This window comes from Grus americana, chromosome 11 (genome assembly GCF_028858705.1).
Source record: "Grus americana isolate bGruAme1 chromosome 11, bGruAme1.mat, whole genome shotgun sequence".
NCBI lineage: Eukaryota > Metazoa > Chordata > Aves > Gruiformes > Gruidae > Grus > Grus americana.
In genome coordinates, this window is record NC_072862.1 from 21,854,090 (window position 1) to 21,877,827 (window position 23,738).

General features: G+C 39.1%; 1 protein-coding gene across 1 annotated transcript in view; it reads left to right on the top strand.

Moving 5' to 3' along the window:
* SYN2 (synapsin II) overlaps window positions 1-22,959 on the top strand; it is a 186,827-nt gene extending 163,868 nt beyond the window's left edge. Inside the window, exons 10-13 of the mRNA XM_054838018.1 lie at window positions 1,145-1,294; window positions 15,407-15,467; window positions 19,226-19,505; window positions 22,054-22,959. Of these exons, the coding sequence (XP_054693993.1) occupies window positions 1,145-1,294; window positions 15,407-15,467; window positions 19,226-19,505; window positions 22,054-22,189 (627 nt within the window). The 3' untranslated portion in view covers window positions 22,190-22,959. The remainder of the gene's footprint in view (window positions 1-1,144; window positions 1,295-15,406; window positions 15,468-19,225; window positions 19,506-22,053) is intronic.
* Window positions 22,960-23,738: the final 779 nt, after the last annotated feature.

Consider the following 23,738-nt stretch of genomic DNA (forward strand, 5'->3'; position numbering starts at 1 on the left):
GGGAATCAGCCTCCCTAGCCAAACCAGCCCTGCCTCCCAACAGCAGCGCTCCCCTTCTAGTCCTTTTGCAAGAGATCGGATAGGAGCGAGGAAGGTTTAAGATCTTTCTCTGACCGTTAGCACTTAAGAGTTGCCTGTGGCAGCAAGAGTCCTCCAGCACTCTTTTGACTCTGTTGAACCTATTCAGTCTTGTTCCATTTACCTGCAGTAGAGAAGGAACCTCAGAAGCCAAAGAGGCCCAGGAAGGTGCGCTTTTGGAAGTACTAAAACACCCCCATAAAACTCACCGATCCTTCTGCAGTTGTGCAAAACCCGTGAGGATCCCTTACCGATGATTCTTGCCTTCCCTGTTCCCAGCAGAGCGTAATATTGAGCCTAGGGCGTGATTTGCCTACGCTAGTGAGAAATCTTGCGTGAGATTTGGCAGCTGGACAGCTTTTCACGGACTGAAAGTTAGATGGACACAACTCAGTTTGTCCAAAGAATCTAACTGGGTCAGATATAATGACATCCACACACTGCATTACCGCTAATTAACGGCTTTATCCCTGACAGCCTCTTATTAATGCTATTGCTTGTATTGTCACCTGTGATCCATACCTGTGAGAAAGAGCAGGACGCAGGGCTGCAGGTGGCACACCTTCACCTCTTTCTGAATAGCCTCGATAGATACTGAAAAAGGATTGTAGTTTCTCAAAGTGAATTAAATCCTTTTATTGTTGAAATAAGAATGTCCAGTGCCATTGTGAATAATAGTTGGGGTTATTACATTACGCTTTTATTTCCCCCGAAACAAACACAGATGCGCCAAAAGTAGATACGCTGTAGAAATAACAAATATTCTGTAGAAATAACAAATGTTTATAACCCACCGATGTGACTGAATTCAGTATTAGTTTTATTCGTCTGAATTCAATAATTGCTGAACACTGTTAGCCTGCCCCATGGAGAATGGAAATGTGCACATTTTTATTTGCCTCTCTGATACGCTGCTTGCTTTGTAGAAATTCTTACTTCTTTTCTGCATCAGCTGCACTGCAGGCACACTACTTACAATTCAGTAAAGAGATGACCTGACATTCTACACGGATGTGGAATAATGACTTTGGTGCCCTGTCACTGGCTGATGTATTTTATTTCACAGGTCATGGACTGTGCAATGCCTCTGATTGGGGAGCATCAGACTGAAGACAGGCAACATATAACTGATCTAGTCGTAAGCAAAATGAACCAAATGTTGTCCAAAACTCCTATACCATCTCCTCAGAGACCCACTGCCACTCAGCAGCCTCAGGTAGGAAGCTTTTGGGTTTAAAATAGACCATCTTGTTTTATTACTTTATTGTTTTAAGCTTAACTTTAAGCTTAAAATTTTCCTCTGGAAAACTATGCAGACATACCCTGAACTACAAGGATTCAAGAACTTATCAACACAGTTTATAGGTTTGTCATGTTTAATGAGATTACCTCCAGATACAAACAAGTAGCGTGAGTATTGGTGTGGTTCTACCAGTGAACTGTGGATTCAGTGAATTACCAGGCTCTGTCTTGTTTCCTTTCAGTTACGTCTGTATAAAATATCATGGAAATAATAGGAAGCACTGTCATAGACAATCTTTGCTCTGAGGATGTCAGAAAGAATACTAAGACAATAGTTCTTGTTGTTCTTGTGAGAAATGAAATTCCATGATAATCTTTTTTTATGTGCTGCAATTCATGAAAATACCTTTCAAATCTCGGAAACTCCTGAAAGATGTTTAGCATACTAGAAAACTTGTGTCAAAGGTTGCAAATGGATGCATTTCACTTATTTTATCTTACGTGGCCTGACAGTTAAAGTGTGGGGATGCAGAATTCTGCCCCTGGCCTTGCTACCTTTCAGCCTTTGGAAATCTTCGTTGTGTTTCCATTTCCATGCTTACAAATTGTGAAGTTTATTTTATTGATCCTTTAAATAACTTCTGAGAGTGTGGTATTTTTGTGAAAGTCTCTTAAGAACATAAACGTTTTGCCTCTAAATTGGAGAGATACGGATTTGATGGGTGGACTGTTGGATGGGTAAGAATTGACCGGATGGCCGTGTCCAGAGTTACAGTCAACGGCTCAATGTTCAAAAGGAAACCAGTAACAAGTGGTGTCCCTCAGGGATCTGTACTGGGACCAGTACTGTTTAATATCTTCATGAACGGCATCCGTAGTGGCACTGAGTGCACCCTGAGCAAGTTTGTGGATGACACCAAGCTGAGTGGTGCAGTCTTTACCCTAGAGGGAAGGATGCCATCCAGAAGGACCTGGATGGCAGGGTCCTGCACTTGGGTCATGGCAGTACCCCAATATCAGTACAGACCAGGTGATGAATTGATGGAGAGCAGCCCTGCAGAGAGGACTTGGGGATACTACTGAATGAAAAACTGGATATGACCTGGTAATGTGCGCTCGCAGCCCAGAAAGCCAACCGTGTCCTGGGCTGCATCACCAGCAGCGTGACCAGCAGGTCGAGGGAGGGGATTCTGCCCCTCTGCTTCACTCTCCTGAGACCCCCCTGCAGTACTGCGTCCAGCTCTGGGGTCCCCAGGACAAGACGGACATGGAGCTGTTGGAGCGAGTCCAGAGGAGGCCACCAAGATGCTCAGAGAGCTGGAGCACCTCTGCTATGGAGACAGGCTGAGAGAGTTGGGGTTGTTCAGCCTGGAGAAGAGACGGCTCCAGGCAGACCTTATTGTGACCTTTCAATACTTAAAAGGGGCTTATAATAAAGATGGAGAAAGACTTTTTACCAAGGTCTGTAGACATGAAAGGGGTTTTAAACTGAAAGAGGGTAGATTTAGATTGGATATCAGGAAGAAATCCTTCCCTGTGAGGGTGCTGAGGCCCTGGCACAGGTTGCCCAGAGAAGCTGTGGCTGCCCCTGGCTCCCTGGCAGTGTTCAAGGCCAGGTTGGATGGGGCTTTGGGCAACCTGGGCTGGTGGAGGGTGTCCCTGCCCATGGCATTGAACTAGATGATCTGTAAAAGGTCTGCTCTAACCTGAACCATTCCCCAATTCTATGACTCTCTGAAAAGTGCTATATAAATGCTAAATAGCATCTTTGTTGTCTTCATAGCTAGGCAGCAGGTCTGACCAAGAGCAGCATTATCAGCTACAACTTTCATGTACTTCTTTTAATATACTGAAGGAATAAACCATGATGATACATTCTGACAATAAACTATTATGGACTGTATTGCTGCTCTAGACCAGCGCAGTTCCCTGGTAATCAGCTAAGCAACAGAGTAAGCCAAACTGTAATACAGGAATTACCAAGCCTAAATCAAGAATCTATTTTTACTCCCAGTAGGCTCCACACCAGGTAAACAATTTGAAAACAATTTTGTGGCATACCTCAGACAGACTAGTTCTTGAGGCAGAATGACTAATTTGTTCTTCAAATATATCATCATGCTTTAAGTTATAAAAATACACCATCCCACATAAAAAAGTAGTGTGGCTTCTATTTATATTACAGCCACTTGAAACTAAGCACAAAATTGTTTCAACCACGGAACCACATACAATGGAGAAGTTTCCATCCAACATGACTCAAGTCCATTGTAAAGGGCACTAAAAAAGAAAGACAAGAAGGGGAAAAAAATAAATAACCTTATGCCAAGATATAGTTTCTTTTAGGACTAGTAAATTAGCTGTATATTAAAATGAAGCAAAGAGTGAAATTTGGAGTTTCCCAGAGCATACGAGTCAACATAAAACAAAATTTCCAACAGTAATAGACATTATTGTACCATGAATAGATTCACAGTCATTTAGAGCACTTGATATTTCACATTTTGGGGAAAATGTAAGGTCATGGGTAGTCATGCTTCCCTGGATTTTGAAGAAGACAAAGAAGGAGGAATGTTTATGGTTACTGATGTCACTCAAAGAAACTGGTTATCTGTGGTATGTAAATAAAGTTTTTACTCATTTCCAAAGCAAAACTGCCTACGTAAGTCCAGAATGAAAACAGGACACGAGGAAGATTTTAAGAAAGGTCCTAAATTCCTCAGTCATTGCTGTCACTCATCATGTCCATGAAAGCGGTTTTTCCACTCAAACAAAAAAGTTTTGGATGAATCCAAAGACAGTATTTGCTGGTTAGATGTCTACTTAGTTTAGGTTACTGAAGAACCCAGCTTTTGCTAATGGCAACAGGATGTTATTCTACATTAATCATCTTCCTTTATCCTATCCTTAAATTAAAAGGATCAATTAAAGTTGATCAAAGCCAGAGATAACCCTTCAGAATATTTGCAATGTTTGTTAGTTTTCCTCTCAGTTCATCAGACTCTGCTTCCTTAAAATTTGCCTTGTCATATTATCCACCAGTTTAGGACAGATAGAGGGGATCTGAATTTCTGCAGAAGATGCTATTTGCAAATACCCATTCATCTTACCAGCGTTAATGGAAAATCATGAAACAGATCTATAGTATTTAAAACAGGTATCACCTCCTGTGTAGTTAATTTTTAGCTAGGTTGTTTTCTTAAGAATAAAATCAGTCTGTTAAAACAAGCTGTCCCTTTCATCTTCGACCAGTCTTCTCCTTTTCTAATCTGAGAAATGATTTCCTAATCTTGAGAAATGCAGTCCATTCATTTGCGGGGCAGGGGGATACTGCATATTTCTGCAGGTCATATAAAATGCAAAACCAGTAAGTTATCCCAAATCAACTATGCGCATATGTATGTGTGGTCTTAGAAACCAAAGTAATAAAAATATCAAAGAGTAAAACGTGTGTTTTGCTACTTCTGCTTTTAAATGAACAGTTTGCAGGCAATAGTACAGCTATAGATGTGCCATGTTTTGAATTCCCTGATTATCTACAGGGGTTTTTAAAAATCATTTATAATCTACCCACTACCGTGGCATTGGGTGCATCGTACATAAAAGAATGCTTCAATTTAGAAATGCCCGCAATGGTCAGTACTATTCCAATTAACCATCCATCAGAAAACAAACCAGTGATTAGGAAAATAAGTCTTTGTTTAGAGCTGTGCAGCCAAATCTTGATGGAAATGATTGGCCTTGCAATATGTTCTGAAGGCCAACAAAGTGCTCCCTGTCAGAGAGCCGGAGGGAGCAAATTCCTAAGGCAGGGACCTCAAACAACTGCCTCGCTTGTGTCGAAACCTCAGAGGTGCAGATCCTGTGATTCTTGAACAGGTTAAATCTATAATCTGCCATTTTTTTCTGTTCAGTGTTTACCTCAGAGAGTCCGTATGCACTTTCACAGCCATCGATGACTACAAACAAAATCTAAATAGTTATTCTTTGCCACTTGCACTGTCCGTCTGCCTGGAAGCTCTTTTACATCGTAGTCCCTAGTAAGCAACTGACTTTTCATATTAAAATACTTACTGAGTTATCGTTGTGGCTTAAAGGGAGATTAGGCAGCAGCAAGATGCCTTCCTAAAAATACTGGCAGAGAATCTAAAACCTTGTCCTCAAAACTCGTAAGGAACAATGACAAATACTGCTGGGACGTAACTACATCACAGAACGCTGAACACAGTCCCTTTCAGAAGCCATTCTTACCCCTTAAAACGATTTTTACAAGTCATTTTTGCAATACTGGAGGTTCGCTCCAGAGCGAATGCCCCTTTTCCTGCAGTGAGGTTTGGTTATTTGCATCACAGCGACATCTTGTGACTCCTTCTCTTGTGGGATAACGGATTTTGAGAGTTGCGTATTATTTAGTATTCCAGCGCATTAGAGAAGCTGTATCACATTAAACAAGAAATTGGGTATGCATTTTACAAATACTAAATGCTCCCTGTTCAAAAATTTCTCACAATGCTATTATAATGTATTTATTTCCTTTATTTTCATTATTTTAATATGGAACATATTTTAATGTGCTGCCCTAATGCGTATGTATATATAAGTGTATATATGCACACACAATGTTTAGCTGTGCATATTTGGAAGAGGAGATGCTTATTTTAATCAAAGGAGGGGGTTTAACCTTTTTAGTTATTTTACGTTTGTGAAAATATAAGAAAAACAGCTCTTACCCTTTTAGATCCTAATATAAATGTATGGAATTAAGAAAAGCAGAAGAAAATAAACACGTGTGGACCCTGAGCTCACCACATCCTGGTAAAAGGCCACATTTGAGGCACACTCCATTCCAGCAAAATTTACAACAGCCAAGTTTATTTATCACATGTATAAAATGATAGCTTTTTTTTTTCGCCGACACCAAGGCTGTTTTGTCCAGCTTTGAATAAGACACCTATTCAGGGCAGATACTGTGTTCTTCATATAGGTGACAGAGATCACAACAGAGGCAGAGACTCAGACTTTAACTGCTGGGTGAAGGATGTCCATATAATTACACAAAGCTTGATTTATTTTGAGCATTTGAACTTGACATTCAGGTATTGTAATATATTAAAAACAAAGTTCATTCAGGAAAATAAATCCCAAGGGTTTTTTTTTTTATTGACAGTAATTAAAAAACAGTGGGATGCAATATATAAATGTTGAGCAGAGATTTTACTAACAAATTGATCATGAAAGTTAAGATAACCTATTTTAAAATACTTCCTAAGATCCTGTACCAGTAGATGGAGTAATTAGTAAGGGTGGTACGTATGTATTGCTCAATTCTGTTGCTTATTTAGTCTCACTCATCAACAGAAGTAACAGGTAAATAGCTTGCTGGATACTTGCTAGTGATAAATGTCTACATAAACGTTTTTGGTGGTTAGCTGTGAATGTAGCCGTTAAATGAGGATGATTAAATCAAAACACTAATAGGTGCTTATCTTTCTTAGCTTGTTTTGAAATGATGTGCCAAGAGCTAACCAAGTGTGCCTTTAGAGTGCCCTTCCGAAGGGATCTGATGACGTTTAGGCTGTAAGAGAGAATTTACTAAAAGGGGCATATATTAAAGGTTTGGGATTATTTGGTCAGAATTTCTACTGACATCAACAGAAATTTGTCCAAATGAAATAAAAGCTTTCAGGTTGTGGCCTGATACTATTTTTTTTTTTTTAATTTCTGAATACTCTATATTGAATGCTCATCACCAGCAGTGTACCTGGAAAAGCACATGATCCCTGCAGACAAGCCGAGCAAAGCTTGGTAAGAGAAGGAGTTCCTCACAGAAATACTCGTTAGAAGAGCCAGAAGGAAAGAGCCTCACAGGCAACCTGAGAGTCCTTTCAGGACCAGGATGATTAGGATTACTTCAGTTGTCTGTAGGATACAGTGCTATAGCCTTAATGCTAATCATTTTATAATATAGGAGGCAACAAAATGCTAGCTAAAACTGAAAAAGGTAACGAGTGTCACTAGTTAATAGATACTTTTCCCTGTTTATTTCAAACATAACAAAAATACTCTTTTTGTCTTCATTCACACAACAAAATGAGGCTTTTGTTAACTTTTTTGTTATCTTCTGCCAGATGATCTTCTGATCATCTCACAATCTGCCAATTGTATTGGCAGAAGCAGACGCTATCTTTGAGAATTCTGAAACTCCATGGCGACTACCCTCAAGAACAAGGAAAACATTTAATTTTTCAGTAATCATGAGCCCACCACTATAGATGAGCCTTTATAAGCACTTAGTAGACTTATATGAGAAATAGCTTTCTTGTCCCACAGGCATTTTTGGGGAGATTTCAAAAATGTCCTTATTCCATTATAGAGCAAAACCCAGCCTTTTCGAAATGTAAACAAGGAAAACAGTAATCCCATCGTTCCAGAACAGGCAATAGCTGCCATATACACAAATAGAAAAGCAAAGTCTCAGTTAGATCTCTCTGCTTTGTCTTAATGCTATAATTACTATCATATAACATCCTTTTGATTTTTTATTTTATCTTATTTTTCATCTATTTTTACTCTCTGAATTTGTTTATTTAAGCTGAACCTAATAGAAATATCTTTTTTTTGGAGGCTTTTCCTTGGTCTCCTTTCCTTTCCCCACTGCGGTGGGTGTTTCCCATCTACTTTTTTTGTTATCATTCTCTGTCTCCACTTGACTTTTTTATTTGATTTCTCTGACCTTTAAATCATAATGTGTTAAGCAAAGCTATTTGGCTTTACTCCATGTTTAACTTGCAAGGATTCTGTCCCTCTCCCCAGCAGTCATGGCCACAGTTTATTTTGAGTAAGGACCATGTGCTAAATATGCATTAAATTTTTTAAGCAAGGATAAGCACCAAGAGAAATTACAGAAAAATCCAAAACAGAGCAGCTCATTTTCAAATATTCTTGATTTGTCTGAAGAAAAAAAGAAGCAACCTCCCCCCCCCAGCTTCAGACACTAATCTCGTGGTGGGTCGGTGCTCGGTCTGGCTAGCTGCCAGCAGAGCAAGCTTGTCTTCAGCTGCTTATGTATCATTCTCCAGTATCTCTCAACTCCTAGGAGAGACTCGGGAAGCTCGTCAGAGTTCAGACCAACCACCAGTACCTCCTCTGTGTGGCTCCGTACTTGTGCCGCACCAGGAGACACAAGAAGAGAAGCGCGTGCAACCATTGACGGAGAGGTTCATATACTAGCGTTCTGGTCTTGAGTTAGCTCCACCATCTTACTCCCTGACTCTTGTTTCAAAGTATAAACTTCAGTTCTGAACGGATCCAGTAACGATGGATCTTTGTGGCTCAGGATGAACTTCTGCAGCTCTTAATTGCTTCCCGTTCATGCAAGGATGACTTGCCATCCCATGTTTTTAAAAAAAAATCTGGGTTTTTTTTTTCTTTTTTTTAAGACTGGAGGAGCAGATGCAGCGTAGCATCAGCCAGGGTCAAAGTCCCTGGGTTCAAGGGTCAAAACATTCCTTACAACGTAAAGAACAGCATAGGATTTTAGCACTCTCAAGCCCCAAGGGGTACCTTTTCCTCTACACTGAGAAAGGGGTAAGGAAGTTTTAACTTTCCAGCAGCTGGACAGTCTTCTGGATGTGCTGTACCACTTCCACTTGCCTGTCATTTCTCACAGCTCTTTGGTACAAACATGCACGCGTACACGTTTGCGTCTCAGCTGCTTTAGCACACAGGGGGAGCTCTCTCCTATCACATAGTCCACATTCCTTCTTTGTCTATGGGGAGCAATTTTTTCACTGGAAAGAACTGCCTGAAAGCTGCTGTTGCAACTGCAGACTTTTAATGTTCCCTTTTCAAAAACAGAAGTTGAAATCTGGCTTCTTTGAGCAAGAGCTGCAATAAAATAAGACTGCATTGGAATTACTGATTGGCTCTGGGAGGAGACCATCTAGCTTCTACAGGCGATGCTACTTCTTAAGAAATGTTATCCCTGACAAATCAACATCCTACTTTTTCTCTAGAAACCTCATCTCTTTGGGGGGTGGGTGGGATTGTTTTTGTTCAACAGAATAACGGAAAATAGGGCTGGAATGGACAATGGGAGGTCACCTGTTTCAGTATCTCAGGGAAAACACTGGAGTGTACCTTTTAACAGCAGTGAGTCCATACTAGGGTACTCATTTTTAAGACTGTGTGTACAAATATTCAAGAAGGAAACTATTCTCTAGGAATTAATTACTTATCTAGCAGTGGAAAGCACTTTGTCTATAAATCCAAGTTAGAATACTTCTTGATGTTTAAAAAAACGCAACCCTTTTCCAGCACGTTTTGTAAATACTATTTCAAGTAAAAATTACGCTGCTTTTAGCAGTCATTTTCCTTCCCACTCAGAGGAAGATCTTAATGGTGTTACACGGGTAGTTTGGAAAGTTGGTTGAGCAATAACAAAAGCTGCTCTAAATTTCTGAATTCTTTATCACAACTTCATGAGAAACTCTAACCTGGCATCAATTTTGCTGAGAGTATCTTTTCCATACAGATTTCCTCAGTGGAGAAGGGCAAGACTAAACGGTGGTACTCCAAAACACTGTAAAAAGCAGGAGCCAACTCTCCTTTAGCTGCCCCCTTTGCACTAGACAAAGCCAAGGTGGCTTCTTTTCGAGGTGTGCCTTGCCACATCTCTCCATTATAGCTGTAACTAGCCCTGTTTCACTGCCTTTCTCAGTCCATGGGGAATATATAATACCGTAAATAGCAAACCCCTTGTAGTCCTGTTCAGCGCCGCTGGCAATACAATAAAGCAGGTACATCACCTGTGGCAGATTCACCCCAAGCACGGTAAGGTCTGAAGCAGCAGCCGTAAGTGTCCCTGCCACACTCACCGCACATCCAATGTATAAAGCAGTAAGCAACAAGGTGCTGAGGAGTTCCTTATTTTGGGATGCTCCATATCTGAAAGCCACGTCAAGATCTCACTGCTTTGCTAAATGATACAATATGTGCTTATTTCCAGCCCAGCGTTACTCAGTTTATACCCATTTCTTGGTTCGCATTGTCCTTTAGTCCAGCTTGTTTTCTGCCTAGTTCTTTACCACTGTAATATATTTATAAAAAGAAACTGTACTGCCTTCAAGCCTTTATTTTGCTAAACTAAGCAAGACATGTCCTTCCAAATGCTGTAGGTATAGACTTGTCCATCTGCCCGGTCAGTTGAATAGCCCTTTTCTGCACCTGATCAGCTTACATTCATCCTTCGTGAGCATCTGATGTAAATGATACACAGCATCATGCCTAGCACTGGCCAGAAATACTTCACTGAGTGTGTGATAAGATTTGGGGGTTTTTCACTGCACAAATCTTTCCCATTAGATTTCAGTTCGTGAGCTCTGCATTTCTGACAGACGCATGTTATTAGTCCATAAATTATTTTGGACATCACATTTAAATTTTTTTTTTTTTCTTTAAACTTCACTCATCAACTTCATTCTGTCTTTAGGATATTTTGGTCCTGTAGTCTTCCAGCTCTGTATCACCTACAGGTTTTAGTAGCACACCACTAATTTTTTGTGCCAACTCAATGAATGAAAATTCTACATGAGTTCTACGTCCCAGTTCTATCCTCCCCATTAGTTTTCCTTCACTAACCTTCAATAACCTGCCTGTCTCCTCAGCAGCCCTTTCCTTACCCACAATGTAATTCCTGTAGTACTAGTGCTTAACCTTCTCCCGTGTAACTTGCACGTTTCCAGTTGTTAGAGATGTCTGGTATGGAATTCTGTATTTCATGAGTCAGCTGGTTTTGATTTCCGAGATGAAGAGTATCTGGTCTGACCAATATGAGCCCAGGAAAATCTTTGATTCTTCATCTCCATCTCATTTTTAGCTTTTATCCCACCTGCCACCTTGCCCTTGCTGCTGTATTTATCATAATCTAGGACACCTCAAACATTCATTTACTATTGACACCCTACTTAAATTACCTAAATTACCTCTCTGCTTAGCAATCACATTTTTTCTTAGTTCTCATGTTAATTGTTTTACGATTTATTCTTGTTTCCTTTATGAGATCTAACTGAGTTCGTATTTTGGCAATTCTCAATTGATCCCTCTACTTCTTGACCTGAAAAACATGGCTTTCCCTTCAAATATTGAAATACCTATGAAAAGCTTCTATCATTGCATTACAAAGAAAACCAAACGAAACCCAAGAACAACTATACATGCTCCAACTATAGTTCACAAAATCTTCAAACTCAGCCAAATCAAAATCAATTTTTGCTGGGACTCAGTTTAGCATCTCTTTTGCCCAAGGGCTATTTCCCTGCCAAGTTGCTGCTTTTGCTCCCACCCATTTCAACATTCTTCAGACTATTCAAAATTCAAGTATATATGAATCCAGTCTGCATTTATATAAATATACAAGGTAGAAAAAGAAGTAATACCACTGATCAAATTCTAATACAACAAGCTTTGAAGAACAAATCGTTCCTTCCTCCATTTCTACACCTAAAATTCTAAGGCGACTGTTTCAGGTAAGTCTGGAAAGGAAGGCAGTGCTACAGAGACATTGAGAGACATCTGTCTTCTAGACAAGTAGTGGGTTTTCTGCTCTGGCTATAATTAACTTAGCCAATATTCTTTAAGACCATTATGCAACCAAAGCATCAATTGTTATGCGCAGAGTTGAGAAATCGCTATAGGATACTTCAGCATTCATGTGGCTTAGAGGTTTCCACAAGTAAAGTTGTATTTTTTAAGAATAGTTATATAAACAGTAAATCGCCTTTGAACAGGAGAGATTCTATAAGCAGTTCTATATAATGTTACTATCAACATCAGCAGTTCCTTCTCTTTGGGGAATTTGGATGGGATATGAATGTTGTGCTCCATAAAATGAAAACCAAGAGGGCTCCTTACGACAGCAGTTACCACACCTCCCTCCCTTAGGTCATCCTAAACCATACTAAACACTGTCGTTTCTAGCCTCTGTACTACTAGTTTTGCTCTTTAGCCCGGAGCATCCAAACAAGAATCTGTTCAGGGTCATTTTCCATGATCTATTCTGCATTCTAGTCCTTGAGTCCTGCAGCGTTTCAACTCAGCAATAGGCAAGTTTGTAGATCGGAACTGTGTGCAGAAAAACGTGTTTGTACTAAAAGAAAGTGGTAGGAGGGTGAGCTTCTAGGCTGGGCAACAAAGGAAAAAAGAAAAGAAAAAAAAAAAAAACAAGAGGGGTGAATACATCTGCAGGACAGGTCTAGTCCAGCATCTCTGTTCAGAGGGATTGTGTTGCCTATAAGGAGTTAGCAGCTCTTACAATTACGTTGGCACACCACCTTGGAGAGGTGAGAAATAACAGTCTGTAGTCGATTTGCCAACAACTGGTGTTTTAGCAGAAGCCTGGATTTTATTAGAGGCCTTGGCTCAGGACAGCAAACAAGACTGGTTCAAAGCTTGTCTTTAATATCAAGTATCAAGGTTTCTGACTGTCTGAAAGAAAGGCTCTTGAAAAGGACTGCATTACTACAGCCCATTGAAAAACCATGAGTAAGATTTCTCAATTAGGAATGTAATGCTAATTAGAGTTTTTGGGTCAGCCTGGGTGGGTTGGCTAATTAGCAAAAGTAATATACCCATGTGATTGGCCTGGAGTGTGGGTGAGGTTCCTGGAAGCACCAGGTGATATCTGGTGAAAAAAAGGATGTGTGGGTGGTAAAATCAGGACAGCTGCAGTCAGTGACTAGAGAGGGGGAAATACATCTTCAACAGAAATTGCACAAAGGCTCTGAACTTTCAGAACAGTTGAGGTAAGGATTAGCAAGCTTCTGTATGGTTTATTGAAAGCTTAATTTAGGATAAAATAATTTCTTTCTAAGATGGAGAGATAGGCAGATTGCATAAGTACTGATGTTGTCATGTCAAGTCAGTTAGGTGGTGTGTGCGATAAAACCCGAGACCATTTCGGAGCAAGAACAAATGGGAGATTTGCTTCAGCCTCAAGGCATGGAGGAGACAGAGGCCCTGCAGATGTTGTTTTAACATTAAAGTAGATGTGAATGTAAATTGCCAGCCTGTGTTTTCAGTTTCTAAATAAAAGATGAGTTTTGCCTACATAATTCTTTTACTTTTGTTTTAGTAGAAAAATAGCAACGCTCCTATCCTCCCTAGCCATCGTCTGCCGCTGCCGAGAGCCGTATGGGTGGGTTTAGGGCCCTCTGTGAGGCTAGGAAGTCTGTCGCGTGGTAATCGTGGCAATGTTCCTTATAAAATACTCTGCGTGCTTTCTAACAACAGTCACGTGATCTGTTTGGTCCTCCAGAAAGAAACTCCTGGAGGTCCTTACGCCCGAGTACTTCTCCTTTCCCTTTGAGGGCAGCGCCATGTGTCACCGCAGCCCCAAAGGAGAGACAGGCGCTCTGCAGCACCCGCACCCGGGGGCCCTACAGGCGTACAGAGGAGGGTGCCGGGTGCGCCAGAACAATGGCACTCAATATGAAAGGAGTTCGCTCCTCCAGGGCAACTTCTCAAGGTATCCAGGGAGTTACTGATGTAAATGCACGTTGTTTCAGGGAGCTCACGAGCGTTAGACAGCGGATACCGCAAATGCTTAATGTTACTGAAACACACATAGGATAGAATGTCAGCTTTTACATGTGGTTCAGAAAATTAGAGGAAGGAGAGAAACAAAACAGAGAAGACTTTAACCCACGCTAAAGCACTTTAAAATTTTCTGGTGGCTGTCTTTCCTTTTGCAATTCTCTTCCATGTATCCTCCTCCTTACAGTGATGCTTTCCGAGACCTATGTAACTGCTCAGCTAATATAAGGATCCGATTTTGCCACATTCATTTTGTACGTATCATTTTTACTCCTCATTTGGTCTTCTGAAGGTTGGTAATTCAGAGTAATTAGAGTTTTGGACCTGTCCTACATCCTTTTATTTACATAGCTAAAGCAGACAAAGTGATTTGCAACAGCTGCATACGATAGAGCGCTGCTGTCTTGTAGCATTTAAAAGTGTAACTTCTAGATTGCTGTGCAGGAATTCACAGTACTATGAGTAAGATTTATTTCTGTAGTTCTAAGATCAAATACAAATTTATCAGAAAAAAACCAGTAAGCTTTGCAAGAAATATGTTTAATTAATTTTACATTTACTATTTAATACACTCTGGGTTTTTTCCCTCTTGACAGATGGCAGTTTAATTTCTGGATCCTTAAAAAAAAACCCCAAGCTATTATGTCCAATGATTTAACATATTTCAGTTTTCAAAATATTAGAGATGGGCCTAAGACAAAGTTTGGATTCAAATGCTAATGTTCCCGGAGGGTGTTCTGCTCCAAGGTTTTGGTTCAGGCCCATCTTTTCCTCTCGACAAGTATACATTTGAAAAGGATTCTGCCAAATAAATCTCCTGTTTTGAAAAGTTAAGTATTACATGTGTTTCTAATAACATGTCAGATGGAGTAGCATGAAGTAATTTCAATTATTTTTATTATTTGTCTGTGGTTTTTGCTTCCTTCTTTCATTTTGCTTAGCAAAACAGCTAACCTAAAGCGGTCCATCTCCCTTCCCATTTACTGTCAGCAAATCAAAGTGAAAATATCACTAGCAAAAAAAATCCTGCTGTGCTAGTGCTTCCAGATACAAGCGAATGTAATTAAAAAGAAATTATTTCTTAAATTACACAAAGGTATCTGTTGAAGTCCATTTTCTATTCAGTCTATCCTAAAAAAAGAGAGCAGAAGCAGTGAGATACAGAAAAGGCGTTCGAGGGGCTAGGAACTGAAGGAGAAAGACCGTACACAAATAGAGGTAAGAGCTGAGGAGGCACTCTGTGTATCAGGATCACATGCTGCAAAGGGAAAACAATTTTTTTTTTTTTAAGAACTCAGCTTTGGATTAGTCCAGGATTCATATATCATGTCAGACAGCAACTAAATTAGAAAATGTTATCTGGAGTAAATTAAAAGTATATGTTCGGCCCCAACCACTAAAGAGATTACTAATGAAAATAAAGACAAATTAGTGGAAAATTGGAACTAAGCTACTCTAATTTTTTTTCTCTTCTGTTTTCAAATGTATTTTCCAGAGTGGATCACTAAAGGAGCCAGAGCCAAACAAAATCCCACCTCAGCGACCACCACCTCAAGGTTGTTTACAGTACATTCTCGACTGTAATGGCGTTGCAGTAGGACCAAAACAAGTCCAGGCTACTTAGATAATTGAGACTAAAAGCAAGGGTTAAAGCAAAAATGAAAAAAAGGAAACAAACACACAATCTCAAAAGCAAACATACCAGTTTTGTTCAATTTTTGCATTGTTTCAGTGCTGACCTGGACTGTGTTTTTTCTATGCAGTGTCAACTATACTGTCTGGTTGTTTACTTGTTCATGTCTGTGCGTGTAATGCTTACCTACCTTTCTCTGTAAAATTTGTGATTTCAGGGCTGTTGTCAACAGTGTACAAAGAATGTGCCTCTTTAGAGCCCAGTGCAACTGTACATTATGGATGGTTAGACAGTATTTTTTGAGTATTATATATCGTTAAGTAAAATACCACCGAGATTCAAATCTAAATACTTTTGCTTACTCTGTGAGTGTGTGCACACTGTACTCATAGCCTTTATTTTTTTGTGCGTGTGCATGACTAATAGGCAGGTGATCCAGATATATTTTTAAAAGTCTAGATTAGAATTTGCTAGTGAGGCTTTTTATTTATCATTTTATAAAGTTTGTTAACATTTGAGTTGTACTTATACGCAAGTGGAAGTCTAATATTTTAGTGACTCCATAAGATAGAGTTCTTCCCAAGGAATATTTAAAATATCTTCTATTTTACATACTGGTATTCATATTTTTAGTAATTCTGCATTAAATTATTAGCTACAAAGCTATGTAAATGGGCCACCTATGTGCAATATCTCAGTGAAAGTGTGAGTATTTAATGTATCCTATTTCAATTAAGTAGTACCTTTTGTTGTCATTCTGAATTAGTAATCTATGGAGATTTTTAATGAAAACGAATGCAAATATTTTCAAAAATCTTCTGCTTACCTAAGAGTTAAATCCCAGGTTCTTTGGTGAGAAGTACCTCAAGGACTGCTAAACTTCCTGTAAGAGCTCATTTTTTTCAAATACTGAGATGTTAGGAGATGGTAGACCAAGGTACCTTTAACCAGCTCGGGATCTTGCCCTTTGATTAGAAGGCAAGGCAAAAATGTCAGCGGTTTTCTTTACCAACTCAGGTCTACTGTGTAAAACCTAGAACTACCCAGATAGCTATGAAGAAAATTCAGTCCCAGCGTTATCCACATAAATAGAGTTTATAATAATTGCTTGAAATCAAACATGCAAAAAGACTTGAGATGCCTGACAACTGCTAGATTTTCTGCAGGTAAATTATTTGTGATTTTTGCATAACCAATTTATAATGTAATATTATGAGAAAATACGCAGGCAGGCAGTTAATCTGTTGTGAGAAATCTAGCCTAGAATCACAAGCTACACACTGCTAGCATACCATAAAGCTTAGTTGCAAGTGAGCCACAAAACTTTAATTTTAATCTTGAATATGTACAAAGATGAGTAGTGGCCATTAGTTTAGTGCAAACAATTTTGTTTAAAGGGAAAACAGCCTCATGTTCTACTTCTGTTTTCCCTACAAACACTGGAAAAAATTATCAGTGAGAATCATCATTCTTAGTGTTTCTTTTCTTTGTACAAGCTGGCTGGTAAGATGAGAATTAAGGTATGCATTATTAGCTATTTAAATGTTTGTGGTAAGTGCTACTGTTTACTACCTATCAGTAAATTACATGAATATTTTGCTTTAGCGATCAGCATTTGTCTGGGTCAGTGATCGTTCCAATGATGGCATTGGCTATTTTGTTCTATATTAAGAAAATTCCACTTAGGATCAGGTTCACAAATCCTTCCCTCCAGACACCATAAAAGTGAATAAACCATACTGCCCTGGGGTGAAGACATGAATCTGATGATTGGTTTTATTTAAAGCAGTTGGTATTTTTTGCATGTAGTAGTACAAGCATTCACAAGTGCTTTTCACACGACATTTGTGAGTTGTGTGTGCAAAGAGGAGATGGGTGTTTCAGATAAGCTTTCAGCTTGTTGACTGTAAAGGATTTACAAGGGCGCACACTATTACTACATACCACAGACGAGAAGCAAGCCAAAATGTCTCTCTGCATGTAAGCATGCTTAGGTGCAATATTGTGGGTAACAGGGAACAGATGTTTTACAGTGTAGGCTTAATGTTCAGTTTTGTTGAGTTATTTTTGGTAAAAGTTTCTTTCATGATTGTTGCCTTTTGTACAACCCAGCTGCAAGAAAGTGAGCAAATGCTGGAAGTGTGACAGCAGTATATCTTTTATGTGAAATATCTTGTACAGCTTAATGTGCAATAAAAGAAAGTTATATCTGTCTTCAGTGTAAAGTTTCTGGCATTCAAGCCTGTATGTACAAGTGGGGGAAAGAAACCTTTCTGTTTTTCAATATTGAGTGAAAGGAGACTAATAAGAAAACGATCCTTATTAAGATGTTGCAAGACCATGTTATCACCTTCAAATATTTCCTACGAAAGTGGTTCAAATTAATAAACAATGAAGGCACATTCCTTAACATACAGTACGTGCTATTTATCTTTCTGCACCACAACACGCTGATACAACTGTATTAAAACTTATTGAAGCATTAGTACATGCTGTTCTCAGACACATACACTGAAATCTCATATAGTAAGTGGAAAGCTAACTATAATAGCAATATAAAAAAAAATAATCGTGTATTGCAGCAGTACTTCCAGATACAAAGGTTTTCTTTGAGAGACCTGAATAGATTAAGTCTCTTACTGGGACTGAATATCTACGTAAGACTAAAAATTCCCAAATGTTCAGAACATCTAGATCAGTTGTCTTCTATAATATTTACTGTTCGGCAAAGCTCTTATCCTGACTGAAACATTATACAAACAAATGGCTCAGAATTTCATCCTGTCTGTTCTTCCCCTTAACGCAGATGTCCCATGTGCCTTTGTCACATGCAAGAATAAAGATTCAGTTATAACAACTATCAGCCCAGAAAACCACATTCAGACATCTGATATGAGATAAAAGCAGCATGCCCACTGATACCTGACACAGCACTATTTCAGTCAGAAAGCAGAAAAAACCCCTCTGTATGATGATGTAGCATCTTTCAGCCATGGATTTCACAACCAAAGTCTCTGCTGCACATTGTAGTGTCACACTTGATACAGTATTTTGCCAGTCTACTTCCTTCTCAGTGGAAATACCTCCTTGGTAAAGAATTAGTAATGACTTTCTTGTGTTTCTTGTAATGTTCTTGGCATATTTCACTAAGGAGTTAAATAAGTTATCAAAAGACTTTAAATTAGCCGGAAAATTACAGTATAAAGTTGTTTTACTGCTATAAGAGTGAATCTAAGAGGAAGATTACAGAAATAATTTTAAAACTTTGGAGGAGCAAAACTGCAGTAGCTACACAGAAAATAGTAGCTGTATTGCTGAAGTAGGTATTGCTGGTATATTTGATTATCTCGCAGCCTCTCCTTTAGCCGGGCCAAAAATTATAGTGGGTGTAACTCCATTGCTTTGATTGGAAGTCAGTACCGCTACTGCTGGGATAAATTTGGTGGTACTTAGCAATTTTAAGGATGAATCATAGGGGCTCCAAGCAAGTTACTAATGTGCCAGCTGTGATTAGTAGTATTGACTACATGAGTACATGAGACGGCAGTCCATATTAATAGAATTTTGCCTCAAAAGTAGAATTAATCACATTCAAGGATTATTATAAAGTGTTGGATATGAAATCTAGTAAGAATTCTTTGATACTATAACATTATGAAGTTTTTCTTGTACTGAACCTAGGGGGCCCAGTGCAACCCCAAGGAATGCAATCACAAAGCCAGGAGCCATTGCAGCCCCAGCGCATGTACCCCCCTGGGCAGTCAGCAAAGCCCTCGGCTTCCCAGCCGCAGCGTCCGCCTGGACCTACAACTCAGCAACCGCGTCCCCAGGCTCAAGGTCCTTCCAGCACCAGGTTATCAAAGGAAGCGGAGCCGCAGCCGCAGCCAGCTCCACCGCCAGCTCCACAGCCTGCTCCACAGCCTGCTCCACAACAGAAGCCTCAGTCTCATCCACAACTTAAGTAAGATTTGCTTTATCCTTTTGCTTTTCTCCCCATAACACGGATTTCATTGTCGCAACTGTAATTTGGGAGATGGTCTAATAGTCAGGGAAAAAATGTACATATGGTCCCAAGTCTAAAATGGGGTTAAGACATCTCAAAAAGCTCATTCTCTGTTTACGATTAGTGAGACAGTATCATTAGTTATGCCCTAAGCACTATATATATATATAAAAGTTGTGCAATTTCTGCCCCAACTAGGTCTGAAAACTCATCATCTTTCTCGTATTTGTTTTCTCCTTTTTACGTCACAATCTGGGTGTGCTGTCAGCCTGCACAGAAAAGAGGAAGTCTTATCTATTTCAACTTTTAACCTTGCAGTTGCTCAGACAGCAGATTCCAGTTTCAAAAGGCCTATCTCAGGAACAAACGAACGTGCTAGACAGTGGCTGCCGAACTGCGCTTCTTTAGGGACGCGCTTCGTTCGCGTTACGCACTGCTGCTGACCGTAGAGCACAAGCCGTTCACACCGGCCCTTGCCAGAGGGGACTCGCACAGAAAACCGTCTGTAGTCATCTCGCTGCTGGAAGGTTCCTTAACGCACAGCACGCTAGCGTTGCCATACCCAGCCAGCCACGGGCTACAGTAAAGAATAATAATATGGAAAGGATCTGTAGCCGTATCCCCTCTCACAGCCTAAACCCGCTGAACGGAAAACACAGGGAAGGTATTAGCAATGATTTGCTGTTTTTCAAGACAGCGATCCTCACGCACGCTATTGCCGGTAGAGTCACAGACACGTTCTACTTATTTTGGTAAGCACGAAGACTGGCCTGTAGTCTTTGTTTTATCCAAGGAACACAGATCCCCTCGTATTTTTCCACCTACTCATATGCTAATACTAGTGTGAACCAATTCCAAGTGCTCACCCGCCCTTGATTCAGTGGAAAAGATGCATCAGGTGACAATATGCAAAGACGACAATCTTTTCCTTGCCCTCATAGGACAGTGTATTTCTTTATTCTGATTTACAGTCATAAAACTCAAATTAGTTCCTCCATTATTTAAGTATACGTAGAGAATAGGGAGGTCAATTTTCTTAAGCAAGATGGAAACTAGCTTATAGCTTGAAACTGAAATTGTGAACTTCTGACATTTAAGAAAAACAGTTAAGGACAGGGACAGAAGTACCACATACTGTTTCCCAGCTTTCTCCCTTTCCTCTAGGAGAAAGGTATATTCCTTGTTCAAATCTAGATTCATCTTTCTCTTCTTCAGATGGAAGAGAATAGTCTCTACTTAAAATAAAAAAGGAGAAGTTAAAGTTTTTTAAGATGCAAGCCATAAGAGGAGTAGTTTTTCTAACTTCCACGAAGCAGTTTTAGGTCCACACCAAGACTCAGATCTCCTGCCTGTAGGATTAACTCTATTTGCATGTGTTTGCTTTGTATTCACCCACATGCTGTTGCCTAACCTGTATGTACATGTTATTAATCTGTGAATAAATATTTAATTAGGCTACTTATTGTGTTACTAATCAAGTCAAGTGCTGCTTCCCACCCTCCCTCTTTCAGTGAGTACAAACAAACATTTATCAGTCTATTCTCATTAACACAACTATAATTTATGAAAAACCTAAAACGCCTGTAGCACTGTTTGCTGTACATTATTAGAGGTAGAGAAGTTGCAAACCGTGAAGAGTATAAGACAATGTGAATAAGAAAAGTGTTTCAGTTTTACTATAGCCAAAACTGAAATCCTGTTACTGTACTGAGATAAAACTGAAATCAGTTAACTAGTGTTACTAATGCATGGATATCTTCATAAAAAGATTATAACTCATTAATGTTTTCTATTTAAATTCAAGCCTACTTTTTAAATATTTTCTCTGACAAGTAGTGAGTTAAAGTTTTAAACTTCAGACATTTTCCTTCTTGTATGTTATTTTATTCATGCTAACAGAGCCTTACACTGTGGTTACATGATAGCACTAAAAACAGAATAGCATTGCTAGACTAACTGCTTGTAGACAAGAAAAATTATATCTGATTTGGGGATTTTTTTAAAAAAGATATAAAGTGTCATTAAGCCTCTCTTAAGGATCAAATGTCCTGTAGAATCCTTTAGGGTTAATTCTTCAAACTCTTGCCGATATACCTAATTTTTCTTTGTGCATAACTCTTTGCAGCCCTATGAACACAATTATTAATCATCCCGTGTTGGGTGGTGATTTGGATTTAGCAGGCAGGCCCACTTTTTCCTCAAGTTCTAATTTACATCATCCAATTTACTAGAATACAGTGTTTCAGATCTGTGAAAAAAGCAGTGTGTTCTCTAAAGAAAAAGACTATCCTACTTCTCAAACGAAAGCAGGAATGCGCTGTGCTGCAGCAGCTCTGTTTGCTACGTCTAACTCTGTTGCTTGTGCTGAATATCCAGCTTCTCACACACCAACTGTCTACATCTCATGGACATTTTTCCTTTTCTCATAGTTTATACAAGTTGTATGTGGCTGGAAGCTGGTAGACTATATGACCATACAAAACATGTTGCATTTTTTGTCTTGCAGCAAGTCGCAGTCTTTGACAAATGCCTTCAGTTTCACAGAATCATCCTTCTTCCGATCATCTGTGAATGAAGATGAAGCAAAAGCTGAAACTATTCGAAACTTGAGGAAATCCTTTGCTAGTCTTTTTTCTGATTAGCCAGCTTCATCTAAATGCACCTAGCATATAGTCTAAAAAGTACGTGAATGTTACATAGGTTTTGTTTTCCCTGTGACAGTACCCTTCTCTACTGTGCTAACTGTTGTATTAAGCAATATGTTAAACTAAAAAAAAAAAAAAAAAAAAAAAGGGAAGGACTTTGATGAGATACCATTCAGGATCATGTATAAAAATCTAGAAAGAAGGAAGGGTTCTATTACTAACACAGAATGCCGAATTCTAAGGTCCTTATCCATTGTAATATTGTGGCCTTACTGTGACTGAACTATATAATCCTATTTGAGACTCCTTTGTAGAATTGTGTTAATAAAGCATTGAGTAATGGGTTTCTCCTTGCTTTACCCATTTCCAATGCATTGCAATGCATGTGTATTTTGTGTGTAAATGTTTTGTACTGCAAAAGTATAGTCTTGACTTGTTCTGGCCTCCCAAGTTTAGGAGGCAGTTCACACTGACATTCTTGTCAAGCCACATGAATAATGTGAGGAATTGCAGCAGTTTCTTCCTCCTTATACAATCTTTCCGTCAGCTGGTTGTAGACTTCTGATGTATTGCTGAGAGTTATCAGTACACTAACTTAATGTCATAAATAAGAGTGTGTATGTACTACTGTATCTCCATATGTCTATTTAAATTTATTTCCAAATTGTAACCATAACCGGGTTTAGTTGCAAAGAATATGCATGATGTTACCCTTATTTTTGTGAACACCTTCTAATAAATGTAAAGTCCCATGCCTGATTTAAAAACTGTCTTCTACAAAGCTTGTTTCAACATCAATATGTATTGTCTATCTTGACTGATATCAAAAGGATAGCTTTATGATTATAAAGTATGTGGTCACAAACCACAACTGTAAGAAAACAAACTACCACAAATAATTCCCTTTTTGAATCAGCATCATAGAAAATTATAAATTCTAGGAATCGCATTTACATTTCTAATAAGTTGCATATTTTAAAAATATTTCTCTAACTTGCAAAAGCTTTAATAGCAATTTTTTTTTTTAATTACCTAAATCAAATGGAAGTTCATTAGTAATCTCTAGACTATCCATTTCCAAATGATCATCACGTCATTCTGCCTATCATGAATTACATGCAGCAGTGTTCCTTGCCAGGAAACAGTGCTAACAGGGGAAACAAGAAAAATTAACTGTAATATTAGCATGTCTGAGAGAGACAACGAGCAACACGACGTTAACTTAAACACCCTATGGGATTTGTAATGGGTCTGTGGAGACACATCTGTTTGCCTCAGAACTTTTACTTCTTGTTGATCCGATAGTTTATGAAGTCTAGGTAAATCACAGTCACCATTTGATGACGTAAATCCTTTCAGCCGTTTTGGATTCCTTTGGGTGAAGAGCCTGGCTCAGGCCAGGAGGTTGGCAATGAAGTATGGAAACTTTAATCTCCAGTGATGTCAGAATTTAGTTTGTACATTAGCATCTGATAGCTCTGTTTGTCAACACAGTCTAAGTTGACGATCTTAGCATATATATTTCCTGAAAAGCAGACGTGTCCAA